Here is a 25,448-nt window from a genome sequence, read left to right as displayed (position 1 = left end):
TTTTCCCTCAACTGGGCTTCTCTGAGGAAGACACAGCACATGCATCAACATGAAGGCCAAAATTACTTAATTTCTTTCCACAAAGACCCCCAGAAATCTGTCTAGAGATTCCGTGCAAAATTACTAATGTCACATATTCAGCATGGAGAGTATGCACATTAAGACGCAGACTAATGCTTTTACAAGTCAGAATTACAGTAATTCAATCTTTATAAAGCACATTTAAAAACAGCTGATGCTGACCAAAGTGCTGTACATATCACAAACATAAAAATATAAAAAGCAAAATATTCATAAAAGGCTAAAGAAAAATGTTTTCAAGGATGACTTAAATGTGTCAACAGAAGGGGCTCGCCTGATATATAGAGGTAGGCTATTCCATAATTTGGGTCCCACAACTGCAAAGGCCAGATCACCTCATTTAAGTCGAGTTCGTGGTACAAGTAAGCTCTGGTCACATGATCTTAAGGTTCTTGACTGGGAGTGGCGAGAAAGTAAACTGGTCAAGTACTCAGGGGCCAGATTATTCAGAGCTTTATAAACAAAGTAAGATTTTAAAATTGACTATGATAGAATTGACTAATTGATAGGAAGCCAGTGTAAGGCTGATAAGATGGTAGTAACAGACTTATGCTTGCTTAGAAGTCTTAGAAGTCTAGCTGCTGAATTTTGAACCAACTGTAATCGAGAAAGAGATGATTGGGAGACCCCATAATAAAGAGAATTACAGTAGTCTAAACGTGATATAACAGCATGGATCAATGTTTGAAAATCACCTTTAGATAAAAATGATTTAACTTTTGAAAGCTGTCGGAGATGGAAAAAACTGGATTTTACCACAGCACTAATCTGTTTATCGAATTTTAGGTTGTGGTCGAAAAGAACACCCAAATTCCTGGCACAAAGGGTTTCATAAGGAGTGAGAGAGCCACAATCAACAACGCTGTTTTCTGTAGGTCCGAACAAGATTATTTCTGTTTTATTTTCATTTAAGTTAAAAAAAATGATTGGAAAGCCAAAGCTTAAGTTCCTTCAGGCAAGCCAGAAGTGGTTTTAGGCTGCTTCGATCATTATATTTTAATGGGAAATAAAGCTGAGTGTCATCAGCATATAAATGAAAAGACACTCCATACTTATTAAAAATAGAGGCAAGTGGAAGCATATATAAAGTAAACAAAACTGGTCCAAGGATTGATCCTTGAGGAACTCCAGAGTTAAGTGGTATGGCAGAGGAGGAGTACTGACAAATGCGAACATTGAACCATCTATTTGTGAGAAGAGCGGAACCATTGTAAAACAGTGCCACGAATGCCCACAGCTTTCTCAAGTCGCATAAGAAGTATCTCGTGATCCACTAAATCAAAAGCAGAACTAAGATCTAATAAGACTAAAGCCACAGGTCTTCCAGAATCAGTTTCCATAAAAATGTCACTTGAAACTCTCAACAAAGCAGATTCAGTACCATGTAGTGCTTTAAAACCAGACTGAAATGTTTCCTGTACAGAGTTCATAAATACATTTGCAGTTGAGTTAATAATTTTTGTTCATTTATCTTCGAAATAAAAGGCAAATTTGAAATAGGACGAAAATGTGAAAAAACAGCAGAATCAAGATTGGGTTTCTTTAGATATGGTGTCACCACAGCATTTTTAAGATCTTTTGGGAAAGACCCAGTTGACAAGCATTTGTTGATAAACATTAAGAGACCTGGACCAATAGTATCAATAATTTGTGTGAGAAAAAGGGGTGGAATCACATCCTGGGGACAGATGGTAGGTTTTAATTTTCTAACTATATCTATAAGTGAAGCCGAGTCCATAGGCTCAAACTCAGACCAGGTTGAAGAGCAAACTGGAACATCATGAAATGTTATCACTGAATTTGAGATCTGAGATCTCAAAACTGTAATCTTGTCGACAAAATATTTCCCAAAATTTTCACAGAGAGTTAAAGAAGGCTCTAAAATGGCATGTACAGAAGGGTTTAAAACAGAATTAACAATAGAAAACAGACATTGCGGTTTATGACGATTCTTTGCTACAAGTTCTGAATAATATGTACATTTTGCAGCCTTTGCCGCTTTCTGAAAAGCGTGATAAGAGTCTCTTAAAATTTCAAATGATATCTGTAATTTGTCTTTTTTCCATTTACGCTCAGCACGTCTGCAAACCTGCCGAAGAGAGCGTGTAGTGTCATTATGCCAGGGCACTGGAGCAGGTTTATGATTTTTTTGTCTTAGTGGAGCAATAGAGTTCAAAATTTCAGCACAAGTAGAGTTAAATAAAGTGAGGTGTGTATCAATGTCTAAAATGTCCAGGATGCTGTCAGTCTCCAGAGAGTTCCGTACATTCAAATAGGCTTCAGAAAAATCCTGACTGGATTGTTGAGTAAAACAGCGAGTTAAGCGTACTGATGTTGAGTTTCTGGAAGTATAACTTGTAAGAGGAAGGGTAAAAACTATGGGCTTGTGGTCAGAAAGAGCAGCATTACTCAAATGTATGCTTGTAATAGAAAAGCCATGAGTTAAAACCAAGTCAAGAGTATGGCCAAGATTATAGCACCGGAAACCCATTGAGTAAATTCCAGAGACTCGATCAACGTTAAAAATTCTGCCACGTATGGTTTAGAGGGGCAGCAAACGTGAATGTTAAAGTCACCCAGCAATAGTATTTTCTCAAATACCTGGAGGCCAAATCCCCCAACAATTCAGCAATTTCACTTAAAAATGAATTGTTTTGTTGAGGAGGACGGTATATCAATGCTATGACAATAGGTTTTGTGCAGAGAAGTTGAAAGAGTTGCACTTCGAAGCTGTTGTACGTGTACACCACTCGGTAGAGATCTACAGTGCAAATGTCTTAAACAGTTAGCAGTCCCGCACCACGACCAGATAAACGTGAGGAGTTTAAGAAAGTACAGCCATGAGGTACCAGTTCCGAAAGTGGTGACAACTCACCCGGTTTCATCCAAGTCTCCGTGATGAAGAATAGATCCAATGTTTGTGATATAAAAAAGTCATTTAAAATAAAAGTTTTGTTAAGCAGTGACCGAGCGTTTATGAGCGCCATATTCAGTTGTAATGTGGCTGTATCCGTCTGTCTTGCGGAGTAGCGGTCGAAGATCATGCATATTAACTCCACCTCGGCGTGGACGAGTGAAAGCCCGGGTAGTTCCCACGAAAAATCCAGGAAAAACCGGGCATACCCAGCTAACAATTTTTGGTTCCCAGAACGTTCTGGGAACGTATAGTTTCTAGTTCCCAGAACATGCATCCTAACGTTCTCTGTTGGTTAGCCAGGAAAGTTTTCTTTACGTAAATAGAACGTTCCCTGTTGGTTTGGAGAACGTTCCCCTAACCTCTTTTTACTCCAATATAATTTACTGTTATAGGCTCGTTGTCGCTCCGCGTCCCATATGATATAAGCGTCACGGAAGATCGGATGAATGGATGTCAATACTACAGACCATGTCTTGTTTTGAACTTTTATTTAATCAATAGAAATATATTATAAATAATCCGAGCACATAAACCTTATGGATGATTAAATAAGATTGAATTTATGCATAAATATGTAAGATTTTGTGAATTGTATCACTGACACTGTACCAATAGCAGATTTTACGTTTCTTAAGGGACAAACAATGACTTCAACACAATATGGGGTATTTAAAATATTAAATATTAGAAAGGGCAAGAAGTAGGGCATGTGTAGAAACCCAACTTCAATTTGTAAAACGTGGGCTGTGTCTGAAATCCTAGGTAGCTGACTTGCTGCCTTATCAAGCAATGACTTGTAAGGCAGTGTTTGTGCATGAAGGCACCTCCATGAAATGGATTTCGGAAAGACTTCTGAGGCATTTACCGCAACATAGCGCAAGCTTTGGTGAGAACTAAAATATTTCTACAGTAGTAATTTCTCGCTAGAAATGACATCAAAAGTGTTTCCAAAAATGTTCGTCAAAAATGTAGCCTACAATTACTCACAAACTGGCCAGCAAATGCAACTTTTAGACACTATCCTTATTTTTTTTAGCTCAACTGTCACAGAATAGAAAGCACAGGATTGTGGGATATTAAAGGCAGCTAAGGATAAATCTATGCTGTCTTGAAAAATCGATCAGATGAAGGTAGGCCTATCTCATGAAACAGGAAGTGAAGCTAACATTGGATTCGGACGTGCCTGATGCCTTCCTCCCTTGAAATGACCACTGCAAATTATTTTAGGCGTTTATATTGTTGCAAAAGAAACGCTCAATCATCTCTTAATTACCATAATTATTACGAAATCTGGTGTGAACGCAACACTCCACTCTCCAACCCAAATCAAACACACCTGAACAAACTAATCAAGGTCTTCAAGACTAGGATAGAAAGTTAGATGCAGGTGAGTTTCATCAGGAGTTGTCCAATCCAGACCTCCATGGATCTTTAAAAACACATTTCTCAGCAGCATGTTTTAGTGCAGTTTTGTGTGCCTCGTTTTCACTCCTGGCTCACTCATTCAGGACGTTTTCTAGCAGTGAAGAAAGAGTTCATTGTGAGCTCACAGATCAAGAGGATGACAGCTCGAGTGTACTGCTTGAGTGCTGTTTTTTTGTGTTTGTCTGCATGTTTGAGCACAACAGACGCTGGAGTAGGTAAGACTTATTTATAAAGCACAATTAAACACCACTACTGTTGACCAATGTGCTGTACAAAATAAAAATGACAAAGTCACAGATAAATAACTACAAAACATCAAACCAGGACATCGACAGTCATATAAGACCAAATAAAAATTAACCTAGATTTAAAAATGGACAAAGTAGGGGCAGTTCTAATTTCCATAGGCAAACTGTTCCAGAGTCTTGGAGCAGCTATAGAGAATGCTCAATCTCCCCTAGTCTTGAGCCTAGATCTAGGAGCCACTAAGAGCCTTAAGTTGGTAGACCTAAGAGCTCTTGTAGGTTGATGGACTGTCAACAAATCAGAAAGGTAAGACTGTGCTAACCCATTTAACAACTTGACTAATAAAAGAACTTTAAAATGTATCCTATAATGCACAGGTAGCCAATGAAGTGACTGAAGGACAAGAGTTATATGTTCCTGTTTGTGAACTCCTGTCAGGGCTCTGGTAGCAGCAGCATTCTGAACCATCTGAAAGCGACTTATGGAAAACTGATTAATCCCCAGATAAAAAGAATTGCAATAATACCATGTCTACATTAGTAGTCTATATTTAGTTACAATAGTACATTTTATGAACAACCTGTTAACTGTCCTTCTATCAGCCTTGTGCTCCTATTACAACCACTACCAGTAGTGGGGTTGTAACTGATTTCCTTGTGTTTGAAACTAATTGAGTTTAGTCAGGTCACCTTTAGTGTTTTTTACAATGCAGATTGTTTCAAAGCAGCTCTACAGTGATGGCAGGAACACATCTTTGATTGTACAGCAGCTATAGAAGAAAATGGTCTAGTGTTGGTGATGAATACTTTACTAGAAGCAGATAAATATATTTAAGTTTGAGAAATATAGCAAAACCCCTGCCTGACAGCTGCTGAAACAAACTATTACAGCACTCCCTGGTCTCCCCGAACTATCCTCTTGAATTGAAGTGTCTGGTCAGTGTCCGCTGAGACTGAAGGTCATGCCGTCCTGTAAAGAATGTACTTCTGATAGAGCCTGCTCTGGAGGAAGGAAATGACAAGTAACGTGTTGAACTAAACATGAAACTTTAAAGTACGAAGGATGAATTGGTATCTTGTAAAATCTACTCCGATCATCTTGGACTTTATTTATTTTTTAAACCGTGGGTGACATCTCTGCATTCAGTCATGTGTTTCTCTGTCATGTCTAACAGCAAATCCAGAAGAGTGTCCATGCAAAGCCTGTGGAGCGGAAAAGAGTGGTGAGTTGTGCGTGTGATTCTGACTGACCGAACAATGAGAAATTCCGCAGAAATGCATGTGGACCTCCGTGTATACCTCCATATACAAGTATTTGTACTGTATGTTATGTAGTATTTGAGTCAGCAGCTTATATATATATATATATAATAATTTTTCCATGACAAAAGTACCTGAATTCAGCCCATAACACTTTCAAGCACAGGATGGCTTTACAAAATTAATAAAGGGAGTTCCTCAAAATACTGTAAGACTTGCTATTCCTGCCTCTGTTATTATCTGGTTATCTGTATCCATACAGTGAAGCCTGCCGCCGAGCCACCCAAGCCTCCAGTGAAGCCTGCCGCCGAGCCACCCAAGCCTCCAGTGAAGCCTGCCGCCGAGCCACCCAAGCCTCCAGTGAAGCCTCCAGTGAAGCCTGCCGCCGAGCCACCCAAGCCTCCAGTGAAGCCTCCAGTGAAGCCTGCCGCCGAGCCGCCCAAGCCTCCAGTGAAGCCTGCCGCCGAGCCGCCCAAGCCTCCTGTGAAGCCTGCCGCTGAGCCGCCCCAGCCTCCAGTGTGTGGCGGGAGCTGTCCTCAACCTCCCAATCAAGGTGATGGCCACGGCAAACACAAAATAGGTCTAGGAGGCTTCCTAGGACACCTCCTAGGAAAAGTCCTTGGACGTGGACGTGGAAGCGGTCATGGGCACGATGGTATAGGACACATCGGATGTCAGTCGTAGTGTTATCAACAAATAAATCATGTTTGGTGAAGTGTCTTTCTGCCTTTTTTTTTTTTTTTTTTTTTTTGTACCAAAAACTGCTGCTCCATTGTGGTTTTGCCAAAAAAAAAAAAAATCACAAAATTGAAACCCTTAGGTAAGGGTTTAAATTTGCCTTCTGGTTATACCACTGAAGTGGCAACAAGTGCGCAACATGATTCCCTCTTGTGGAGATGTCACTCCTGAGATAAAAGGCAGAGGATACAGTCAGGCACACTAATTTCCCAGGTGAAAAACAGTACATTTCAATGTACTTAAAGTGGTCTATTTTTGCGCACTAATTTTGTACATTATGTACTAATTCTTTAGTACTTCAGGGCACCTAAGTGTACTTGACTGCGATTTGAGACTCCATGAAATATGAACTTAAATGTGCTTTTAATATACTTTTATAATTTTAGGTTGTGGTCGAAAAGAACACCCAAATTCCTGGCACAAAGGGTTTCATAAGGAGTGAGAGAGCCACAATCAACAACGCTGTTTTCTGTAGGTCCGAACAAGATTATTTCTGTTTTATTTTCATTTAAGTTAAAAAAATTATTGGAAAGCCAAAGCTTAAGTTCCTTCAGGCAAGCCAGAAGTGGTTTTAGGCTGCTTCGATCATCATATTTTAATGGGAAATAAAGCTGAGTGTCATCAGCATATAAATGAAAAGACACTCCATACTTATTAAAAATAGAGGCAAGTGGAAGCATATATAAAGTAAACAAAACTGGTCCAAGGATTGATCCTTGAGGAACTCCAGAGTTAAGTGGTATGGCAGAGGAGGAGTACTGACAAATGCGAACATTGAACCATCTATTTGTGAGAAGAGCGGAACCATTGTAAAACAGTGCCACGAATGCCCACAGCTTTCTCAAGTCGCATAAGTATCTCGTGATCCACTAAATCAAAAGCAGAACTAAGATCTAATAAGACTAAAGCCACAGGTCTTCCAGAATCAGTTTCCATAAAAATTTCACTTGAAACTCTCAACAAAGCAGATTCAGTACCATGTAGTGCTTTAAAACCAGACTGAAATGTTTCCTGTACAGAGTTCATAAATACATTTGCAGTTGAGTTAATTTTTTTCAATTATCTTAGAAATAAAAGGCAAATTTGAAATAGGACGAAAATGTGAAAAAACAGCAGAATCAAGATTGGGTTTCTTTAGATATGGTGTCACCACAGCATTTTTAAGATCTTTTGGGAAAGACCCAGTTGACAAGCATTTGTTGATAAACATTAAGAGACCTGGACCAATAGTATCAATAATTTGTGTGAGAAAAAGGGGTGGAATCACATCCTGGGGACAGATAGTAGGTTTTAATTTTCTAACTATATAAGTGAAGCCAAGTCCATAGGCTCAAACTCAGACCAGGTTGAAGAGCAAACTGGAACATCATGAAATGTTATCACTGAATTTGAGATCTGAGATCTCAAAACTGTAATCTTGTCGACAAAATATTTCCCAAAATTTTCACAGAGAGTTAAAGAAGGCTCTAAAATGGCATGTACAGAAGGGTTTACAACAGAATTAACAATAGAAATCAGACATTGCGGTTTATGACGATTCTTTGCTACAAGTTCTGAATAATATGTACATTTTGCAGCCTTTGCCGCTTTCTGAAAAGCGTGATAAGAGTCTCTTAAAATTTCAAATGATATCTGTAATTTGTCTTTTTTCCATTTACGCTCAGCACGTCTGCCAACCTGCCGAAGAGAGCGTGTAGCGTCATTATGCCAGGGCACTGGAGCAGGTTTATGATTTTTTTGTCTTAATGGAGCAATAGAGTTCAAAATTTCAGCACAAGTAGAGTTAAATAAAGTGAGGTGTGTATCAATGTCTAAAATGTCCAGGATGCTGTCAGTCTCCAGAGAGTTCCGTACATTCAAATAGGCTTCAGAAAAATCCTGACTGGATTGTTGAGTAAAACAGCGAGTTAAGCGTACTGATGTTGAGTTTCTGGAAGTATAACTTGTAAGAGGAAGGGTAAAAACTATGGGCTTGTGGTCAGAAAGAGCAGCATTACTCAAATGTATGCTTGTAATAGAAAAGCCATGAGTTAAAACCAAGTCAAGAGTATGGCCAAGATTATAGCGCCGGAAACCCATTGAGTAAATTCCAGAGACTCGATCAACGTTAAAAATTCTGCCACGTATGGTTTAGAGGGGCAGCAAACGTGAATGTTAAAGTCACCCAGCAATAGTATTTTCTCATACCTGGAGGCCAAATCCCCCAACAATTCAGCAATTTCACTTAAAAATGAATTGTTTTGTTGAGGAGGACGGTATATCAATGCTATGACAATAGGTTTTGTGCAGAGAAGTTGAAAGAGTTGCAATTCGAAGCTGTTGTACACACCACTCGGTAGAGATCTACAGTGCAAATGTCTTAAACAGTTAGCAGTCCCCCACCACGACCAGATAAACGTGGGGAGTTTAAGAAAGTACAGCCATGAGGTACCAGTTCCGAAAGTGGTGACAACTCACCCGGTTTCATCCAAGTCTCCGTGATGAAGAATAGATCCAATGTTTGTGATATAAAAAAAGTCATGTAAAATAAAAGTTGTTAAGCAGTGACCGAGCGTTTATGAGCGCCATATTCAGTTGTAATGAGGCTGTATCCGTCTGTCTTGCGGAGTAGCGGTCGAAGATCATGCATATTAACTCCACCTCGGCGTGGACGAGTGAAAGCCCGGGTAGTTCCCACGAAAAATCCAGGAAAAACCGGGCATACCCAGCTAACAATTTTTGGTTCCCAGAACGTTCCGGGAACGTTCCCAGAACATGCATCCTAACTTTCCTGGCTAACCAACAGAGAACGTTTTCTTTACGTAAATAGAACGTTCCCCTAACCTCTTTTTACTCCAATATAATTTACTGTTATAGGCTCGTTGTCGCTCCGCGTCCCATATGATATAAGCGTCACGGAAGATCGGATGAATGGACGTCATACTACAGACCATGTCTTGTTTTGAACTTTTATTTAATCAATAGAAATATATTATAAATAATCCGAGCACATAAACCTTATGGATGATTAAATAAGATTGAATTTATGCATAAATATGTAAGATTTTGTGAATTGTATCACTGACACTGTACAATAGCAGATTTTACGTTTCTTGGACAAACAATGACTTCAACACAATATGGGGTTTTTTAAAATATTAATTTTATTCACAGACATTAAAAAATTAATAACAATTATGTGACTTTAACTGGGATAACATTACATTAATTTCTTACCACTGAATAGCGGGTGCTCTCTTTTGGTCGGTTAACAAAAACTTCTCGGTTAACATCATGTCTTCAATTACGTGTCAAATGTCTCTGAAATCACACTATTTACACTTGTACACATATTAATTATAAAAAATAATTGAATAAAGAGATCGATAAACAAATGTTATAGCAGTCGGTAAAATGAAATGACCGTTCATTTTTAAATTACGCGAGTGCGCGTCTCTCTGTGGAAGACAGAAGCGCGTGCTGGAGAAGCGCGTGATCAGAGGCGCGCAGTAAAAAAGATAACACTTCTGCAATAGTTTGGTTAATGAAATCTAAAAAATAAAAATAACCTGCAGGGAACGTTCTGGGAAGGTTCTCTTTAGGTTACAAAAAAGAACAAAAAAATAACCTGAACGTTCTGGGAAGGTTCTCTTTAGGTTACAAAAAAAAAAAAAAAAAAAGAACCAAAAAGTAACCTGCAGGGAACGTTCTGGGAAGGTTCTCTTTAGGTTGCCAAAAAGAACCAAAAAATAACCTGCAGGGAACGTTCCCAGAAAGGGTGAAAACGATAGCCGCAATCCAGCTGAAAGGCCAGTCTGAGCTGCACTGCGATACCTCCGCGCTTATCGCGTCTTCTTCGGCGTTTACGGCGAGGTAACTCAGCATGAAACGCACGCAGGTGCACCGGGAGTATAGACGAAACAGGTGGAAGACCAGATTGAAGTGTAGAAAGGGCAAGAAGTAGGGCAAGTGTAGAAACCCAACTTCAATTTGTAAAACGTGGGCTGTGTCTGAAAACCTAGGTAGCTGACTTGCTGCCTTATCAAGCAATGACTTGTAAGGCAGTGTTTGTGCATGAAGGCACCTCCATGAAATGGATTTCGGAAAGACTTCTGAGGCATTTAATCTACCGCAACATAGCGCGAGCTTTGGTGAGAACTAAAATATTTCTACAGTAGTAATTTCTCGCTAGAAATGACATCAAAAGGGTTTCCAAAAATGTTCGTCAAAAACTACAATTACTCACAAACTGGCCAGCAAATGCAACTTTTAGACACTATCCTTATTTTTTTAGCTCAACTGTCACAGAATAGAAAGCACAGGATTGTGGGATATTGAAGGCAGCTAAGGATAAATCTATGCTGCCTTGAAAAATCGATCAGATGAAGGTAGGCCTATCTCATGAAACAGGAAGTGAAGCTAACATTGGATTCGGACGTGCCTGATGCCTTCCTCCCTTGAAATGACCACTGCAAATTATTTTAGGCGTTGATATTGTTGCCAAAGAAACGCTCAATCATCTCTTAATTACCATAATTATTACGAAATCTGGTGTGAACGCAACACTCCACTCTCCAACCCAAATCAAACACACCTGAACAAACTAATCAAGGTCTTCAAGACTAGGATAGAAAGTTAGATGCAGGTGAGTTTCATCAGGAGTTGTCCAATCCAGACCTCCATGGATTTTTAAAAACACATTTCTCAGCAGCACATTTTAGTGCAGTTTTGTGTGCCTCGTTTTCACTCATTCAGTACATTTTCTAGCAGAGTTCATTGTGAGCTCACAGATCAAGAGGATGACAGCTCGAGTGTACTGCTTCAGTGCTGTTTTTTTGTGTTTGTCTGCATGTTTGAGCACAACAGATGCTGGAGTAGGTAAGATTTATTTATAAAGCACAATTAAACACCACTACTGTTGACCAATGTGCTGTACAAAATAAAAATGACAAAGTCACAGATAAATAACTACAAAACATCAAACCAGGACATCGACGGTCATATAAGACAGATCAAATAAAAAAGTTAACCTAGATTTAAAAATGGACAAAGTAGGGGCAGTTCTAATTTCCATAGGCAAACTGTTCCAGAGTCTTGGAGCAGCTATAGAGAATGCTCAATCTCCCCTAGTCTTGAGCCTAGATCTAGGAGCCACTAAGAGCCTTAAGTTGGTAGACCTAAGCGCTCTTGTAGGTTGATGGACTGTCAACAAATCAGAAAGGTAAGACTGTGCTAACCCATTTAACAACTTGACTAATAAAAGAACTTTAAAATGTATCCTATAATGCACAGGTAGCCAATGAAGTGACTGAAGGACAGGAGTTATATGTTCCTGTTTGCGAACTCCTGTCAGGGCTTTGGTAGCAGCAGCATTCTGAACCATCTGAAAGCGACTAATGGAAAACTGATTAATCCCCAGATAAAAAGAATTGCAATAATACCATGTCTACATTAGTAGTCTATATTTAGTTACAATAGTACATTTTATGAACAACCTGTTAACTGTCCTTCTATCAGCCTTGCGCTCCTATTACAACCACTACCAGTAGTGGAGTTGTAACTGATTTCCTTGTGTTTGAAACTAATTGAGTTTAGTCAGATCACCTTTAGTGTTTTTTACAATGCAGATTGTTTCAAAGCAGCTCTACAGTGATGGCAGGAACACAACTTTGATTGTACAGCAGCTATAGAAGAAAATGGTCTAGTGTTGGTGGTGAATACTTGACTAGAAGCAGATAAATATATTTAAGTTTGAGAAATATAGCAAAACCCCTGCCTTACAGCTGCTGAAACAAACTATTACAGCACTCCCTGGTCTCCCCTAACTCTCCTCTTGAATTGAAGTGTCTGGTCAGTGTCCGCTGAGACTGAAGGTCATGCCGTCCTGTAAAGAATGTACTTCTGATAGAGCCTGCTCTGGAGGAAGGAAATGACAAGTAACGTGTTGAACTAAACATGAAACTTTAAAGTACGAAGGATGAATTAGTATCTTGTAAAATCTACTCTGATCATCTTGGACTAATATTATTATTATTATTTTTATTTTTTTTTTAATCGTGGGTGACCTCTCTGCATTCAGTCATGTGTTTCTCTGTCATGTCTAACAGCAAATCCAGAAGAGTGTCCATGCAAAGCCTGTGGAGCGGAAAAGAGTGGTGAGTTGTGCGTGTGATTCTGACTGACCGAACAATGAGAAATGCTGCAGCAATGCATGTGGACCTCAGTGTATACCTCCATATACAAGTATTTGTACTGTATGTTATGTAGTTTAAGTCAGCAGCATATATTTATATATGTCATACTCCATGACAAAAGTACCTGAATTCAGCCCATAATACCATTTCAAGCACAGGATGGCTTTACAAAATTAATAAAGGGACTTGCTCAAAATACTGTAAGACTTGCTATTCATGCCTCTGTGTTATTATCTGATTATCTGTATCCATACAGTGAAGCCTGCCGCCGAGCCGCCCAAGCCTCCAGTGAAGCCTGCCGCCGAGCCGCCCAAGCCTCCAGTGAAGCCTGCCGCCGAGCCGCCCAAGCCTCCTATGAAGCCTGCCGCCGAGCCGCCCAAGCCTCCTGTGAAGCCTGCCGCTGAGCCGCCCAAGCCTCCAGTGAAGCCTGCCGCCGAGCCGCCCAAGCCTCCTATGAAGCCTGCCGCCGAGCCGCCCAAGCCTCCTGTGAAGCCTGCCGCTGAGCCACCCCAGCCTCCAGTGTGTGGCGGGAGCTGTCCTCAACCTCCCAATCAAGGTGATGGCACCGGCGAACACAGAATAGGTCTAGGTTTCCTAGGACACCTCCTAGGAAAAGTCCTTGGACATGGACGTGGACCCGGTCATGGGCACGGTGAAGGACACATCGGATGTCAGTCGTAGTGTATTATCAACAAATAAATCGTTTAGTGAAGTGTCTTTCTGCTTTTTTTTTTTTTTTTTTTTTTTTTTTGTGTACCAAAAACTGCTTCTCCATTGCGGTTTTGCCCCCAAAAAAATCACAAAATTTAAACCCTTAGGTAAGGGTTTAAATTTGCCTTATGGTTATACCACTGAAGTGGCAACAAGCGCGCAACATGATTCCCTCTTGTGGAGATGTCACTCCTGAGATAAAAGGCAGAGGAGGATACAGTCAGGCACACTAACGTACCGTTTTTCACCTGGGAAATTTCAATGTACTTAAAGTGGTTTATTTTTGCGCACTAATTTTGTACATTTATGTACTAATTCTTTAGTACTTAAGAACACCCAAGTGTACTTAACTGTGCTATTTTGAGACGCCATGAAATATGAACTTAAATGTGCTTTTAATATACTCTGTATTCTAAACCTTTAGATACTAATGGTATATTTGAACCCATAGTGTACTAGTAGTTTTAAATACTGAGATGGTATTTTAAAAGCACATTTAAGTTCATATTTCATGGTATCCCAATAGCACAGTTGAGTACACTCAGATGTTAATCTTAATATACTAAATCCTTTAGTACTTATGTACAAAAGTGCTCCATTTTCAAGCACTAATTTAAGTTTTTTTTTTTTTTTTTTTTTTTTTTTTCTACCTGGACTTCTCTGTGAGGAAGACACGGCACATGCATCAACATGAAGGCCAAAATTACTTAATTTCTTTCCACAAAGACCCCCAGAAATCTGTCCAGAGATTCCATGCAAAATTACTAATGTCACATATTGAGCATGGAGAGTATGCACATTAAGACGCAGACTAATGATTTTACAAGTCAGAATTACGGTAATCACGACATGACGCGAACGAACCCAAATTCAATTTGTAAAACGTGGGCTGTGTCTGAAATCCTAGGTAGCCGACTTGCTGCCTTATCAAGCAATGACTTGTAAGGCAGTGTTTGTGCATGAAGGCACCTCCATGAAATGGATTTCAGACAGACTTCTGAGGCGTTTAATCTACCGCAATATAGCGTGAGCTTTGGTTAGAACTAAAATATTTCTACAGTAATTTCTGGCTAGAAATGACATAAAGTGTTTCCAAAAATTGGTCAAAAATGTAGCCTACAATTACTCATAAACTGGCCAGCAAACGCAACTTTTAGACACCATCCTTATTTTTTTAGCTCAACGGTCATAGAATAGAAAGCACAGGATTGTGGGATATTGAAGGCAGCTAAGGATAAATCTATGCTGCCTTGAAAAATCGACCAGATGAAGGTAGGCCTATCTCATGAAACAGGAAGTGAAGCTAACATTGGATTCGGACGTGCCTGATGCCTTCCTCCCTTGAAATGACCACTGCAAATTATTTTAGGCATTGATATTGTTGCCAAAGAAATGCTCAATCATCTCTTAATTACCATAATTATTACGAAATCTGGTGTGAACGCATAGCTCCACTCCCCAACCCAAATCAAACACACCTGAACAAACTAATCAAGGTCTTCAAGACTAGGATAGAAAGTTAGATGCAGGTGAGTTTCATCAGGAGTTGTCCAATCCAGACCTCCATGGATCTTTAAAAACACATTTCTCAGCAGCATGTTTTAGTGCAGTTTTGTGTGCCTCGTTTTCACTCCTGGCTCACTCATTCAGTACATTTTCTAGCAGAGTTCATTGTGAGCTCACAGATCGAGAGGATGACAGCTCGAGTGTACTGCTTTAGTGCTGTTTTTTTGTTTTTGTCTGCATGTTTGAGCACAACAGACGCTGGAGTAGGTAAGACTTTTTTATAAAGCACAATTAAACAACTACCGTTGACCAATGTGCTGTACAAAATAAAAATGACAAAGTCACAGATAAATAACTACAAAACATCAAACCAGGACATCAACAGTCATATAAGACGGATCAAATAAAAAAGTTAACCTAGATTTAAAAATGGACAAAGTAGGGGCAGTTCTAATTTCCATAGGCAAACTGTTCCAGAGTCTTGGAGCAGCTATAGAGAATGCTCAATCTCCTAGTCTTGAGCCTAGATCTAGGAGCCATTAAGAGCCTCAAGTTGGTAGACCTAAGCGCTCTTGTAGGTTGATGGACTGTCAACAAATCAGAAAGGTAAGACTGTGCTAACCCATTTAACAACTTGACTAATAAAAGAACTTTAAAATTGATCCTATAATGCACAGGTAGCCAATGAAGTGACTGAAGGACAGGAGTTATATGTTCCTGTTTGCAAACTCCTGTCAGGACTCTGGTAGCAGCAGCATTCTGAACTATCTGAAAGCGACTTCTGGAAGACTGATTAATCCCCAGATAAAGAGAATTGCAATAATCCCATGTCTACATTAGTAGTCTATATTTAGTTACAATAGTACGTTTTATGAACAACCTGTTAACTGTCCTTTTATCAGCCTTGTGCTCGTATTACACCCACTACCAGTAGTGTGGTTGTAACTGATTTCCTTGTGTTTGAAACTAATTGGCAGTTTAGTCAGGTCACCTTTTAGTGTTTTTTACAATGCAGATTGTTTCAAAGCAGCTCTACAGTGATGGCAGGAACACAACTTTGATTGTACAGCAGCTCTAGAAGAAAATGGTCTAGTGTTGGTGATAAATACTTGACTAGAAGCAGATAAATATATTTTGAGAAATATAGCAAAACCCCTGCCTTACAGCTGCTGAAACAAACTATTACAGCACTCTCTGGTCTCCCCTAACTGTCCTCTTGAATTGAAGTGTCTGGTCAGTGGTAAAGAATGTACTTCTGATAGAGCCTGCTCTGGAGAGGGTGCAAATACTGTCGCTCTGACTGTGGACCTGTGCGTGCCGCCTGTTTTCAGTGAGTTTCAACCAATGGATGCCAGAGGGCTTCCAAAAACACACTGAACTGGTGCATAAACAAGTGTTCACACAGAAATTGCTAGTAACTTTCACAAATTGCACGGAAATGACAAGTAATGCATTGAACTCAACATGAAACTTTGAAATACAAAGGATGAGCTAGTATATTCTTGTAAAACCTACTCTTATCTTTGACAACTTTTTTTTTTTTTTTTTTTTTAAACCGTGAGTGACATTCAGCATTCAGTCATGGGTTTCTGTAATGTCTAACAGCAAAGCCAGGAAAGTGTCCAAGCAAAACACCTGGAGTGGGACATTGTGGCGAGTTGTGTTCGTGTGACTATGACTTTCCGAACAATGAGAAATGCTGCAGCAACGGATGTGGACATCAGTGTATTCCTCCATATACAGGCATTTGTACTGTACTATATGTAGTGTTTGAGTCAGTTGTTTTTTTTTTTTTTTTTCCTCAGTTTGTCCTCTTATAATCTTGTCATACTCCATGACAAAAGTACCTGAATTCAGCCCATAATATGGTTTCAAGCACAGGATTGCTTTACTAAATTAATAAAGATGATTGCTTGAAATGCAATACACTCTGTAAGACTTGCTTTTCATGCTTTTTGTGCTGTATATGAGATTGAATGCTGCTTAATGAACTGATTATCTGTATCCATACAGCGAAGCCTGCCGCAGAGCCGCCCAAGCCTCCAGTGAAGCCTGCCGCAGAGCCGCCCAAGCCTCCAGTGAAGCCTGCCGCCGAGCCGCCCAAGCGCCTCCAGTGAAGCCTGCCGCCGAGCCGCCCAAGCGCCTCCAGTGAAGCCTGACGCCGAGCCGCCCAAGCGCCTCCAGTGAAGCCTGACGCCGAGCCGCCCCAGCCTCCGGTGTGTGGCGAAAGTGGTCCTCAACATCCCCGTCGAGGTCATGGCCACAGGAGACACAGACACGGAAACGGGCTAGGTCTCGGAAATGGGCTAGGTCTTGGAAACGTGCTAGGTCTTGGAAACGGGCTAGGTCTCGGACCCAGACTAGGCCACAGTGGACACGGACGAGGTCGCAGACACGAAGGTGACGAACATGATGGACCCAGACGAGGTGATGGCCCTGACTGTGGGGGACTGTGACTGTTAGAGTTATGTAGCGATGTACAGTTATTAATCAATTTATGGATGAAATATGAATATCATAATTCAGAAAGCTTTATGACGTTCATATATCGACCCAACGGGGAATTAAACATATATGGTGAATTAACTACAACGAATTATAATCAATCACATATATGATTAGTTCTGGTTGAATAATTATGTGGAAAACTATCAGTTCGTCCACCGAAACGGACAATTATCCACAGATTATCATGACAGAAATGTTATTCTCGGGCCGGGAGACTAACTTTCTATCATAGCCTTCAAATATAGAGCAAGGATATTAGAATCAGAACGTTAAAGTGACTCGGTTGTTGCTAAAATGAGCAAGTGAACAAAAAGCATGGATAAAATGAGTTTAATATACGAAACGGGTAATACACAGGTTATACGGCTAAATGGACACAAGTAAATACAAATACATACAAAGTAGAGGGAAAGGCAGAAACGAAAGAGATGATCAAAGCAGGTCAAATTGCAACAGTTCACCTTTAAGAGCCAGCAAGGAACCTCAGTATTTAAGATCGTAAAAACGTTATACTTGCATAGGTTAGTCAGGGTGCTTGGAGTTTTGGAGCGCTCTGTTTGATAGTTGCTTCTTCTTCCGGAGGTTGTTTCGGCGAAGTTTCAAACGAGGGTTTAACTGTTGTAATATGACCGGAAAATAAAGAAGAGAGTCCGTCTTGACGGCAGGAACCCGTGCAGAAAACTTGTGCCTCCAAAAGACGCGTGTCATGGTGTTTTAAAGACAACAAACCAGAACGCCTTACTGATAACGTCCTCCAATGATAGCGTTGCAATTTGGCGGGTTTCCACATTCCTTTGTCCTGTCTCCCGAATAAATTTATGGTATGTTGAATCAGTGCATTTCCTTCATAGTATTATTAAACATTGAACGATGCATTTGGCAGAAATGTAACGTACATGAGTGAATAGCTCGGATTCACAGCTTTACGGAGAGATCAAACTCGACAGGTGTCGCTCGTCATATAAAGAAGATACACTTTACACTCTATTACTATCGTTTAACATGAAAACTAACCTACTACAGTCAATTCTACGATTCTATACTAGTAACACATACATGCAGCGAGCACTACAATGGCAGGTACATTCATATTTGCAGGTATAATATTTGTGTATACAGTCTTTGTATGTGAGTGTGTGTCTGTGGGTGCGTGCGTGTATTTTCTCTTTTTATGACCGTTTGGAATTCGGGCCTGTCTTTCGAAACCCGATCCGTGGCGTTCGCATCTCCTTTGAAGTCACAGAGGAGAGGTTTGGGACTTATCGAAATAGTCATAAAAAGAAGGTCTCGTGATCCATTAGTGTCTGCCGGGCCGGAATCGATGTAAGATTTACAAACCAAAGTTCCGTGAATTGAGGCTTAAACACAGTTTATGGTGGGACCTGCTCATCCTTGAGACTGTGCAGACCCTACAGTTTCCCCCTTTCGGCCAGTGAGGTCCCCGTGCGGATCTCGTTGGACGGTAGCGAGGTCGGATGGCACAGATGTCGGACAGCAGGTGGTCCCTACTGGTCCTCGGTCTTTGGGTCGTCGAAGGGAGAGTCCATTTCGATGAGATTTGGTACGTTCTCCATGTTGGTGCCTCCTCTCCTTGGTTTCCTCTTGAAACCCCGGGGAAGGGCAGGCAGGCACTTGTCCATGGACGCTTGCATCCCCTTCATCCTCTTGAAAAGGATGAAGGCTAGGCCTAGGGTCAGTATGTATCCGATTGCCATGGAGAGGCAAAGGGCTGTGTCGGCGGCAGTCCAAGCTTGGGCTATAGGTGAGCTGGTCAGAATGGGCAGTCGGGAGAGTGCTTGGAGGGCGGCGTCGACAGGAGCAATGTCAATTAACTGGGACCCCCCTTTCTCAATCCTCAGTTCCAGCTCGGGGGCCAAAGTGAGGTTGTGGTTCATGAAAAAGGGTGGGATCTCCAGTTCTGACTGGTACTCCTCACTTGAGATGTGGTACAAGGCCAGGTCATCGAGGTGGAGGATGGCACCCAGGGGTACCTGGATCCACATGCTTTGACTGGGCAGGCTGACCCGAGTGGCAGTGTCGTGCTGATCGTAAGTCAGGGTGGCGGTGCGAGTGGGAGTGTTAACAAGCCATCGATTGCCCACAATCTCAGCTTGTGTTCCGACGATTTGGGTGCGAGGCTTGGCCTCGGCAGGGCAGCGTGTGTCGCTGATCATGGGCTGTAACCCGCAGATTCCTTCAGTATTGTCTCTGAGGAAAGGTTTGCTAGGGCAGAGGTAATGAATGTCTTTGGTCAAAACACACATGCGTAAATTGGGAGCCAGGTACAGTTGGGGGTTGCTGTCGTGGTATGCTACCACAGCTGGAGTGTGTATCTTGATGTGGGTGTTACCCTTCCAAAACCCGACATTGACAATGTCTTTGAGTCGGTAGATGTTATCTGGTTCGATGATAGGTAGGTTTAGGAGGAAGGCCAACTCCCTTTGTTCGGGGTCGACATGCAGTAGGATGGCACTACCCAGGGAGTAGGCAAGGTGGGTTTGGATAGGGTCCGTGGGTCTGACGGCAGCAGAGGCCAGCACAGTTTGTACGAGGCTCAGGGGTACGAGGTATGGGGGAATCCTTCCCATGGCCAGGTTGTCCATGGAGGAGCTCACTTCCCGCAGCATGTCCGTCATTAGAGCAGTGACGAGCTGAGTTTGGGCGAAGTCATTTTGGAAGACAGTAAACAGTTGCTTCCTTGAGTTCACCGTTTGGATCAGCAGGAAACTGTGAGTATAGAGAACCACCACAATACCTTTCCGGGATTTGCAGGTGGTTCGTAGTGTTTGGCTCTGTGTTGCGAGTTGTTTTCTCAGTGGTAGGCGGAGCTTGTTGCGATGCTGATGAGGGGAGCAGGCTGTGATGAGACTCAAGTCTCCCGGTTGGTACAGGTGCAACGGCAGTGGCACCTGCCGTGCCATCAGTAGTTCCGTGGGGAACACCTGAGTTGACTCCTGTATGGTGTCTGTGATGGCCATGAGCATCAGAGGAGGTTTTACAGTCCAGTCTTTCTGGTCGACTGACCGTGGAAACGTGACTCCTCGGTTTTGCAGTGGAGCTCGGTGCTTTGCGTTTGCAGTCTGGACGTGACGGCAAACTTGACATCCTCTGGCGTGCTCTGCCACATCTTGCTGCATGCTGGGCCAGTACGCCACTTGTTTTAATGTCTCATGAGTGATTCTGGTGCCATGGTGTTTGGCACATGGTGTGTTGTGGGCGTACATCAGTTCACCCCCTTTTGGCCCTGTGGCAGTACAAGCTTTGGCGCAGTGAGGACATCAGGGACATATTTTAGAAAGTTCACTCCCACACGCAGCATGTGGTTGGACTCATGTAGTCGTTTGTGGCCAGGGGCCGTCGTGGGACCATATGCCGTGAACGGGAGGTTGGAGGGGTCTGAGTGGTGGCGCAAAACATTTCGCATGGAAGTGTTGGCAAGTTTGGTTGTCAGTGGCAGTGGCAGTAAGGCGGGAAATGTTGCAGGAACAGTCCGCTGGCTGCGGGTTGTTGTTGCCACACTGAGGGTGGGTGAATGGGGTGGGTGTGACCATAGCTTGTTATGCAGTGTGCCAGCCTTGGCAAGGGCATTAGTTTGGTCGTTCAAGCCTTTGTCACGCCCTGGTTGCTTTAAGCATCTTTTCACCTTTTCCCCGTAAGTGATCGTGTCGTGTGTTTGGGTGATGTCATCACGTGTTTGGAACATGTGTTGACGTTTCACCTGCTTGTTGCATTTAGTCTTGAAACCAGTTTGTTTCCAGCCCAGAAGATGGTATGTGAAACAAGATCTAGCATAGTGTGCGTCTGTGCACATGAGTCCTCTGATGTTATGGACAGAGGAGACTTGAAGGGTTATGAGGGTAGCTGCTGCTTCACCATACTGACGTGACTGGGGACCCCACCTGCCGTTCTGTGGTTGGCAGGGTTGGTTGTTTAACCATCGTACCCCTGCACTTGCCTGTAGGATGCCCTCATGGCTGTAGGAACGTCCATCGACGTAGGCCGTGGGCATTCCTTGGCACGCATTCTCTTTGAGGTACCTGTGACAGGTTGGTTGCTGTTGTTGGGGTACCATTATCTCAAGTGTCAATGCTGGTGTGCTGTTATAGCCGTTTTGGCAGGCAGCTGAATCTCCGCTCCGTGCAGACTTGTGCTTTCTGGCACGTCGTGGCAGTGGCACTTGCTGGTTCAGCTTCCTGAAGTCGCTGGTGGGTCGCCACTTGCTGTCTGGTTTGACAATGGACCAGGTAGGGACTGAATAGGTGCTGTTGCATGGGCAGGTGACACCTTTTTCTTCCAGGAAACGACTAGTTTCCTGCACTGGTTCATGTGAGGCAATAGGACCATTGTACTGTTTGATGCAGGTGGGAGGAGTGTTTGGGTGTGTGGAAACACCCATTGTATGAAAGTTAGTGAGGCCACAGTCTAAAGAGTATTTGGCAAATGACACTCTGGATTTGTTCAGGAACTGTTGAAGTTTTTGACAGTCTGCATCATTCTTTGGGACATTTGCATTTTTCTGGATCTGTTGGCCTTTAGGCTCAAACCTTGGGAATGGCTCCTCTGTTGTGGGGTTAGTTGTCAGGTTGGCTGTCAGTGGTGCAGCGCCTTTTTGAGTTTCGCAGGCAGGCTGGTCAGAGACTGTGGGTACTGCAAGGTGTTTGTCCTCCATCAGCTCCGTTCTGTGCACCTGTTCTGTGGGTACCAGTTTGATGGGGGTGATGGAGATGCTCTTGAAGGATGCTGTGAAACTTGTGTTGCTTAAGCTTCCTTCTGGGGCCATGGCAGCTGGTATTAAGTTAATGACTGTTAACCTGAGTTCAAAGTCATAGGGGCTGTGGTCCATTATCCATTCTAGATGATAGGCTTTGGGAATGCTGATGTCTGTGACCATGCCTTCGTTGAGCCAACTGTGGACTACATAAGATGACACTTCAGTTAAGGGTGTGGCTTTTAGAGTGAGTCTAAGTTCCACGCCTTCAGGTGAAAGTGTGAAGGAGCCCAGCATGTGGCTTAAGGTTTGACCACATTGCCTGTTGAGCCAAACAGCACCCCCTTTGGTGTAAGGTGGTACTACAGTTTCCTGTGTGTGGAGCCAAACAGCACCCCCTTTGGTGTAAGGTGGTACTACCGTTTCCTGTGTGTGGAGCCAAACAGCACCCCCTTTGGTGTAAGGTGGTACTACAGTTTCCTGTGTGTGGAGCCAAACAGCACCCCCTTTGGTGTAAGGTGGTACTACAGTTTCCTGTATGTGGATCAGGATGCAGACCTCTTGGGTGGTCTGGCCTGACAGGAAGTTGGCAGTGTTGACAGGGACAACAGGAAGCTGTACAGTCATTGGGGCCCACAACAACTCATTTGCACTGTCCGTGTGAGCATTAGAGTGCATCAGGAGGTCTGGAAGGACCAGGAAGGGATGGGTTAAATGCCGGTTGTTCCATTTGCAGTTCAAAACGCAGATGTCCTTGACAGTCATCATGGTTGGCAGACGAAAGTCTAGTGGAAAGTGTGTTTGCTTGTTGACAAATGGGAGGTCCGGTGTTCCTTCACTGAGAGCACTTAACAGCGTGTGGCTGAAGGCTGAGTTGTCTGCCCACAGTGTGGGAATAATGTCTGTGGTTGTTAAGCCGTTCAGCTGCAGGTCTGGTGTGACCTTGGGGCAGAAGGAGTCAGAGTCTGTGGTGAGCTGAAAGGTGCAGAGGAGCGAACTTGAACTTTGCCCTGGTGCTGAGACGGGGTTCCCGCAGCTAGCTGTGGGGTTTCCCGTGACCTCTGTGACCTGACAGTCTGGCTCAGATGACCTGGGTGACTGGAAAGGCCGCGGTTCTCGTACTTGAGCCCAAATTTTCAGCTGTCTGAAGTCCAATAGGGGCTCAAAGCGATCTAGCAAATCTTTGCCAATGAGCAGGGGAAACGTGTCCATCGGTGAGATGTATACGGGGTGTACCAAACTCATTGGACCGATGGTTAGATGAATGGGAGCTATTTGTTCAAGTTGGATCTCAGTTTGGCTGTATGACTGCACATTTAGCTCACATTTTTGTGATTTAAGAGTTCGATTTTGTTTCTTTGCTTCATGTCTGAGTCTTTCAAAAAGGTTAGTTGACATCAAAGTTAGGTCTGCTCCCGTGTCTACAAGGGCCTCAATCCTCACATCATTTTCCACAGTGATGGCTATGTACAGCTTTCGGGCCACCCCCTTTTCGATAAGGTTTCCCAGGAGTCTTGGTACCGGGGCTTGGGTGCTGACCGATAAGCAAGTGGGGCTGGTGTTATGTGATTCGTTTGGGAGGCAGACAACCAAGACGGCACTTTCTGGTACCGTGGCGTCCTGGTCGTCGGTGGGTTGATGTGAGCTGGTTTGCTCGGAGTGTGCGGTTGTTGGCTGAGGTGACTGTGTGATGAGGTCACTCTGTGATGTACTAACTGACTGTGTGGTAAGTCTCTGGTCAACTGTGAGTTGGGTGTGAGGTTGTGTTAAAGGGCTGTCAGGGCAGACGTTAGGGGCAGACCTTGCTTCTAGTCATAAGGAGTCTGACTTGTCCTTCTTGTCCTCCTTTTTGGGCTTTTCCTGGATCAGCTCTTTCAGGACTTTCAGAATCTCCGCAGACTCAGACATAACTGCGTTGCTCGACTCCTGTGAGGGCTCGGACTTGGACTTGTTTGATGCACGTCGAGAGGCCTTCTGTCTTTGGCGATTGGGGCTTGAGGCTCTATCCGATGAAGGCCTGCCATTTCTGGGTCGCCGGCTGGTCTCCCATGCGGCCCCGCCCCTTTGGTTGCTGGCTGGATGTGGCCTGTCCCAGAATCTTTCAGAGTGTCCGCTCTGGTGCTTGGGACGGGCGCCCTCGTGGTGAGGCTGCCCTCTGCTGGCTGGGAACTGTCTTGCCTCTCGGTTGAACGGTCTGTCACTGTGGTGTGTGTGTGCGCCCTCTAGGGCCAGTTCTGGGCAGTGATCAGAGACCGGGTAGATGGTTGGATTTTTAACAGTCTTTTCAGATATGGCCCTTTGCTTGGAATAAGCTTTGTAGGCTAAATCTCGCAGCTGTTGAATAGACATACTTCGTGGGCAGGCCAGGACTCCCAGATGATGACTTACTGCAGTGTGCAGGTTTCTAAGAAACAAAGTCTTAAAGTTGAAATCTTCCTCCATTCCTGGTTCGTTGCGTGCTCCGAAGTAGGCCTTTCGTATACGGTTGTAATATGCTTGTGGAGTTTCCAGTCGGCCCTGTTTAAGATCCATGGCCGCGAGGAGCCCTTGGTCCGATTCAGGGTCAGAAAACTCTTTGATCAGAGCCTGTCGCAGCAGCTGGTAGTCTGCTTTGACAGCTTCTGGCTGCCGATCCAGGAAGCTGCGCACGTCACGGCTGGACGTGATGCGGAGTAGATACAACTTGTCCCATGCACTCACGTTGGCCACATTTTGCAACAGGAAGTCAATGTCTTGCAAATACGCGTGCACGTCGACACCCCCTGCTGGGTTTGGAGTGAAAGTGGGGATATTCTTTGCTAGCTTGTCCAGCTCTTTGGGAATCACGCCATAGCTCGCAGCGCGGCTTTTCTGGGGTGGCTCCCATCCCTTTGCTCCTGACCATGGTTCTTGGAGGCTGGATGTTTTTGGCAGTGGGCTTTCACCCCCTCGCGAACTAGGGACTCTTGACTGGGGCACTTAGGTCCAGTGGCTAGAGGGAGCTGCATGGCATGCAAGTCTCCTCCCAATTCGCTTTGCAGTTTATAGGAATGCTTTAGTTCTCGGTGCACAGTGTCCAATTCATCTCTAAGATAGTCTCTTTGCTGTTTCAGAGCAGTGATCTCACTTCGGGCCAGTTTAAGGTGATTTTCACAGGCCCGGGCTTTAGCATCTCTTTCTTTCAGTTCAATCTCTGC

The 25,448-nt window shown here is 43.2% G+C and overlaps 3 protein-coding genes across 3 annotated transcripts in view; 2 read left to right on the top strand and 1 right to left on the bottom strand.

Annotated features, from left to right (window-relative positions):
- The window catches only part of cped1 (cadherin-like and PC-esterase domain containing 1), a 111,223-nt gene that overhangs the window by 54,708 nt on the left and 31,067 nt on the right, over window positions 1–25,448 (bottom strand). The gene's annotated exons all lie outside the window — the stretch shown is intronic.
- LOC137024324 (uncharacterized) lies at window positions 3,869–6,620 on the top strand. The gene is made up of 3 exons (XM_067391732.1): window positions 3,869–4,638; window positions 5,844–5,891; window positions 6,191–6,620. The coding sequence occupies exons 1-3, from the start codon at window positions 4,560–4,562 to the stop codon at window positions 6,610–6,612; spliced, it is 549 nt and encodes a 182-aa protein (XP_067247833.1). The 5' UTR covers window positions 3,869–4,559; the 3' UTR covers window positions 6,613–6,620.
- LOC137024323 (uncharacterized) lies at window positions 9,788–13,554 on the top strand. Its single transcript, XM_067391730.1, has 3 exons — window positions 9,788–11,523; window positions 12,753–12,800; window positions 13,096–13,554. The coding sequence occupies exons 1-3, from the start codon at window positions 11,445–11,447 to the stop codon at window positions 13,518–13,520; spliced, it is 552 nt and encodes a 183-aa protein (XP_067247831.1). The 5' UTR covers window positions 9,788–11,444; the 3' UTR covers window positions 13,521–13,554.

This window comes from Chanodichthys erythropterus, chromosome 8 (assembly GCF_024489055.1).
Source record: "Chanodichthys erythropterus isolate Z2021 chromosome 8, ASM2448905v1, whole genome shotgun sequence".
Classification (NCBI taxonomy): domain Eukaryota; kingdom Metazoa; phylum Chordata; class Actinopteri; order Cypriniformes; family Xenocyprididae; genus Chanodichthys; species Chanodichthys erythropterus.
The sequence above is the reverse complement of the archived record's forward strand: the minus strand, read 5'-3'. Positions and strand labels throughout refer to the sequence as shown.

Coding starts and splice junctions, on each gene's coding strand:
- LOC137024324 (XM_067391732.1), top strand. CDS start 4,560: ATGACAGCTCGAGTGTACTGCTTGAGTGCTGTTTTTTTGTGTTTGTCT. Junction 4,639..5,843: donor CACAACAGACGCTGGAGTAG/GTAAGACTTATT, acceptor CATGTCTAACAG/CAAATCCAGAAGAGTGTCCA. Junction 5,892..6,190: donor CTGTGGAGCGGAAAAGAGTG/GTGAGTTGTGCG, acceptor GTATCCATACAG/TGAAGCCTGCCGCCGAGCCA.
- LOC137024323 (XM_067391730.1), top strand. CDS start 11,445: ATGACAGCTCGAGTGTACTGCTTCAGTGCTGTTTTTTTGTGTTTGTCT. Junction 11,524..12,752: donor CACAACAGATGCTGGAGTAG/GTAAGATTTATT, acceptor CATGTCTAACAG/CAAATCCAGAAGAGTGTCCA. Junction 12,801..13,095: donor CTGTGGAGCGGAAAAGAGTG/GTGAGTTGTGCG, acceptor GTATCCATACAG/TGAAGCCTGCCGCCGAGCCG.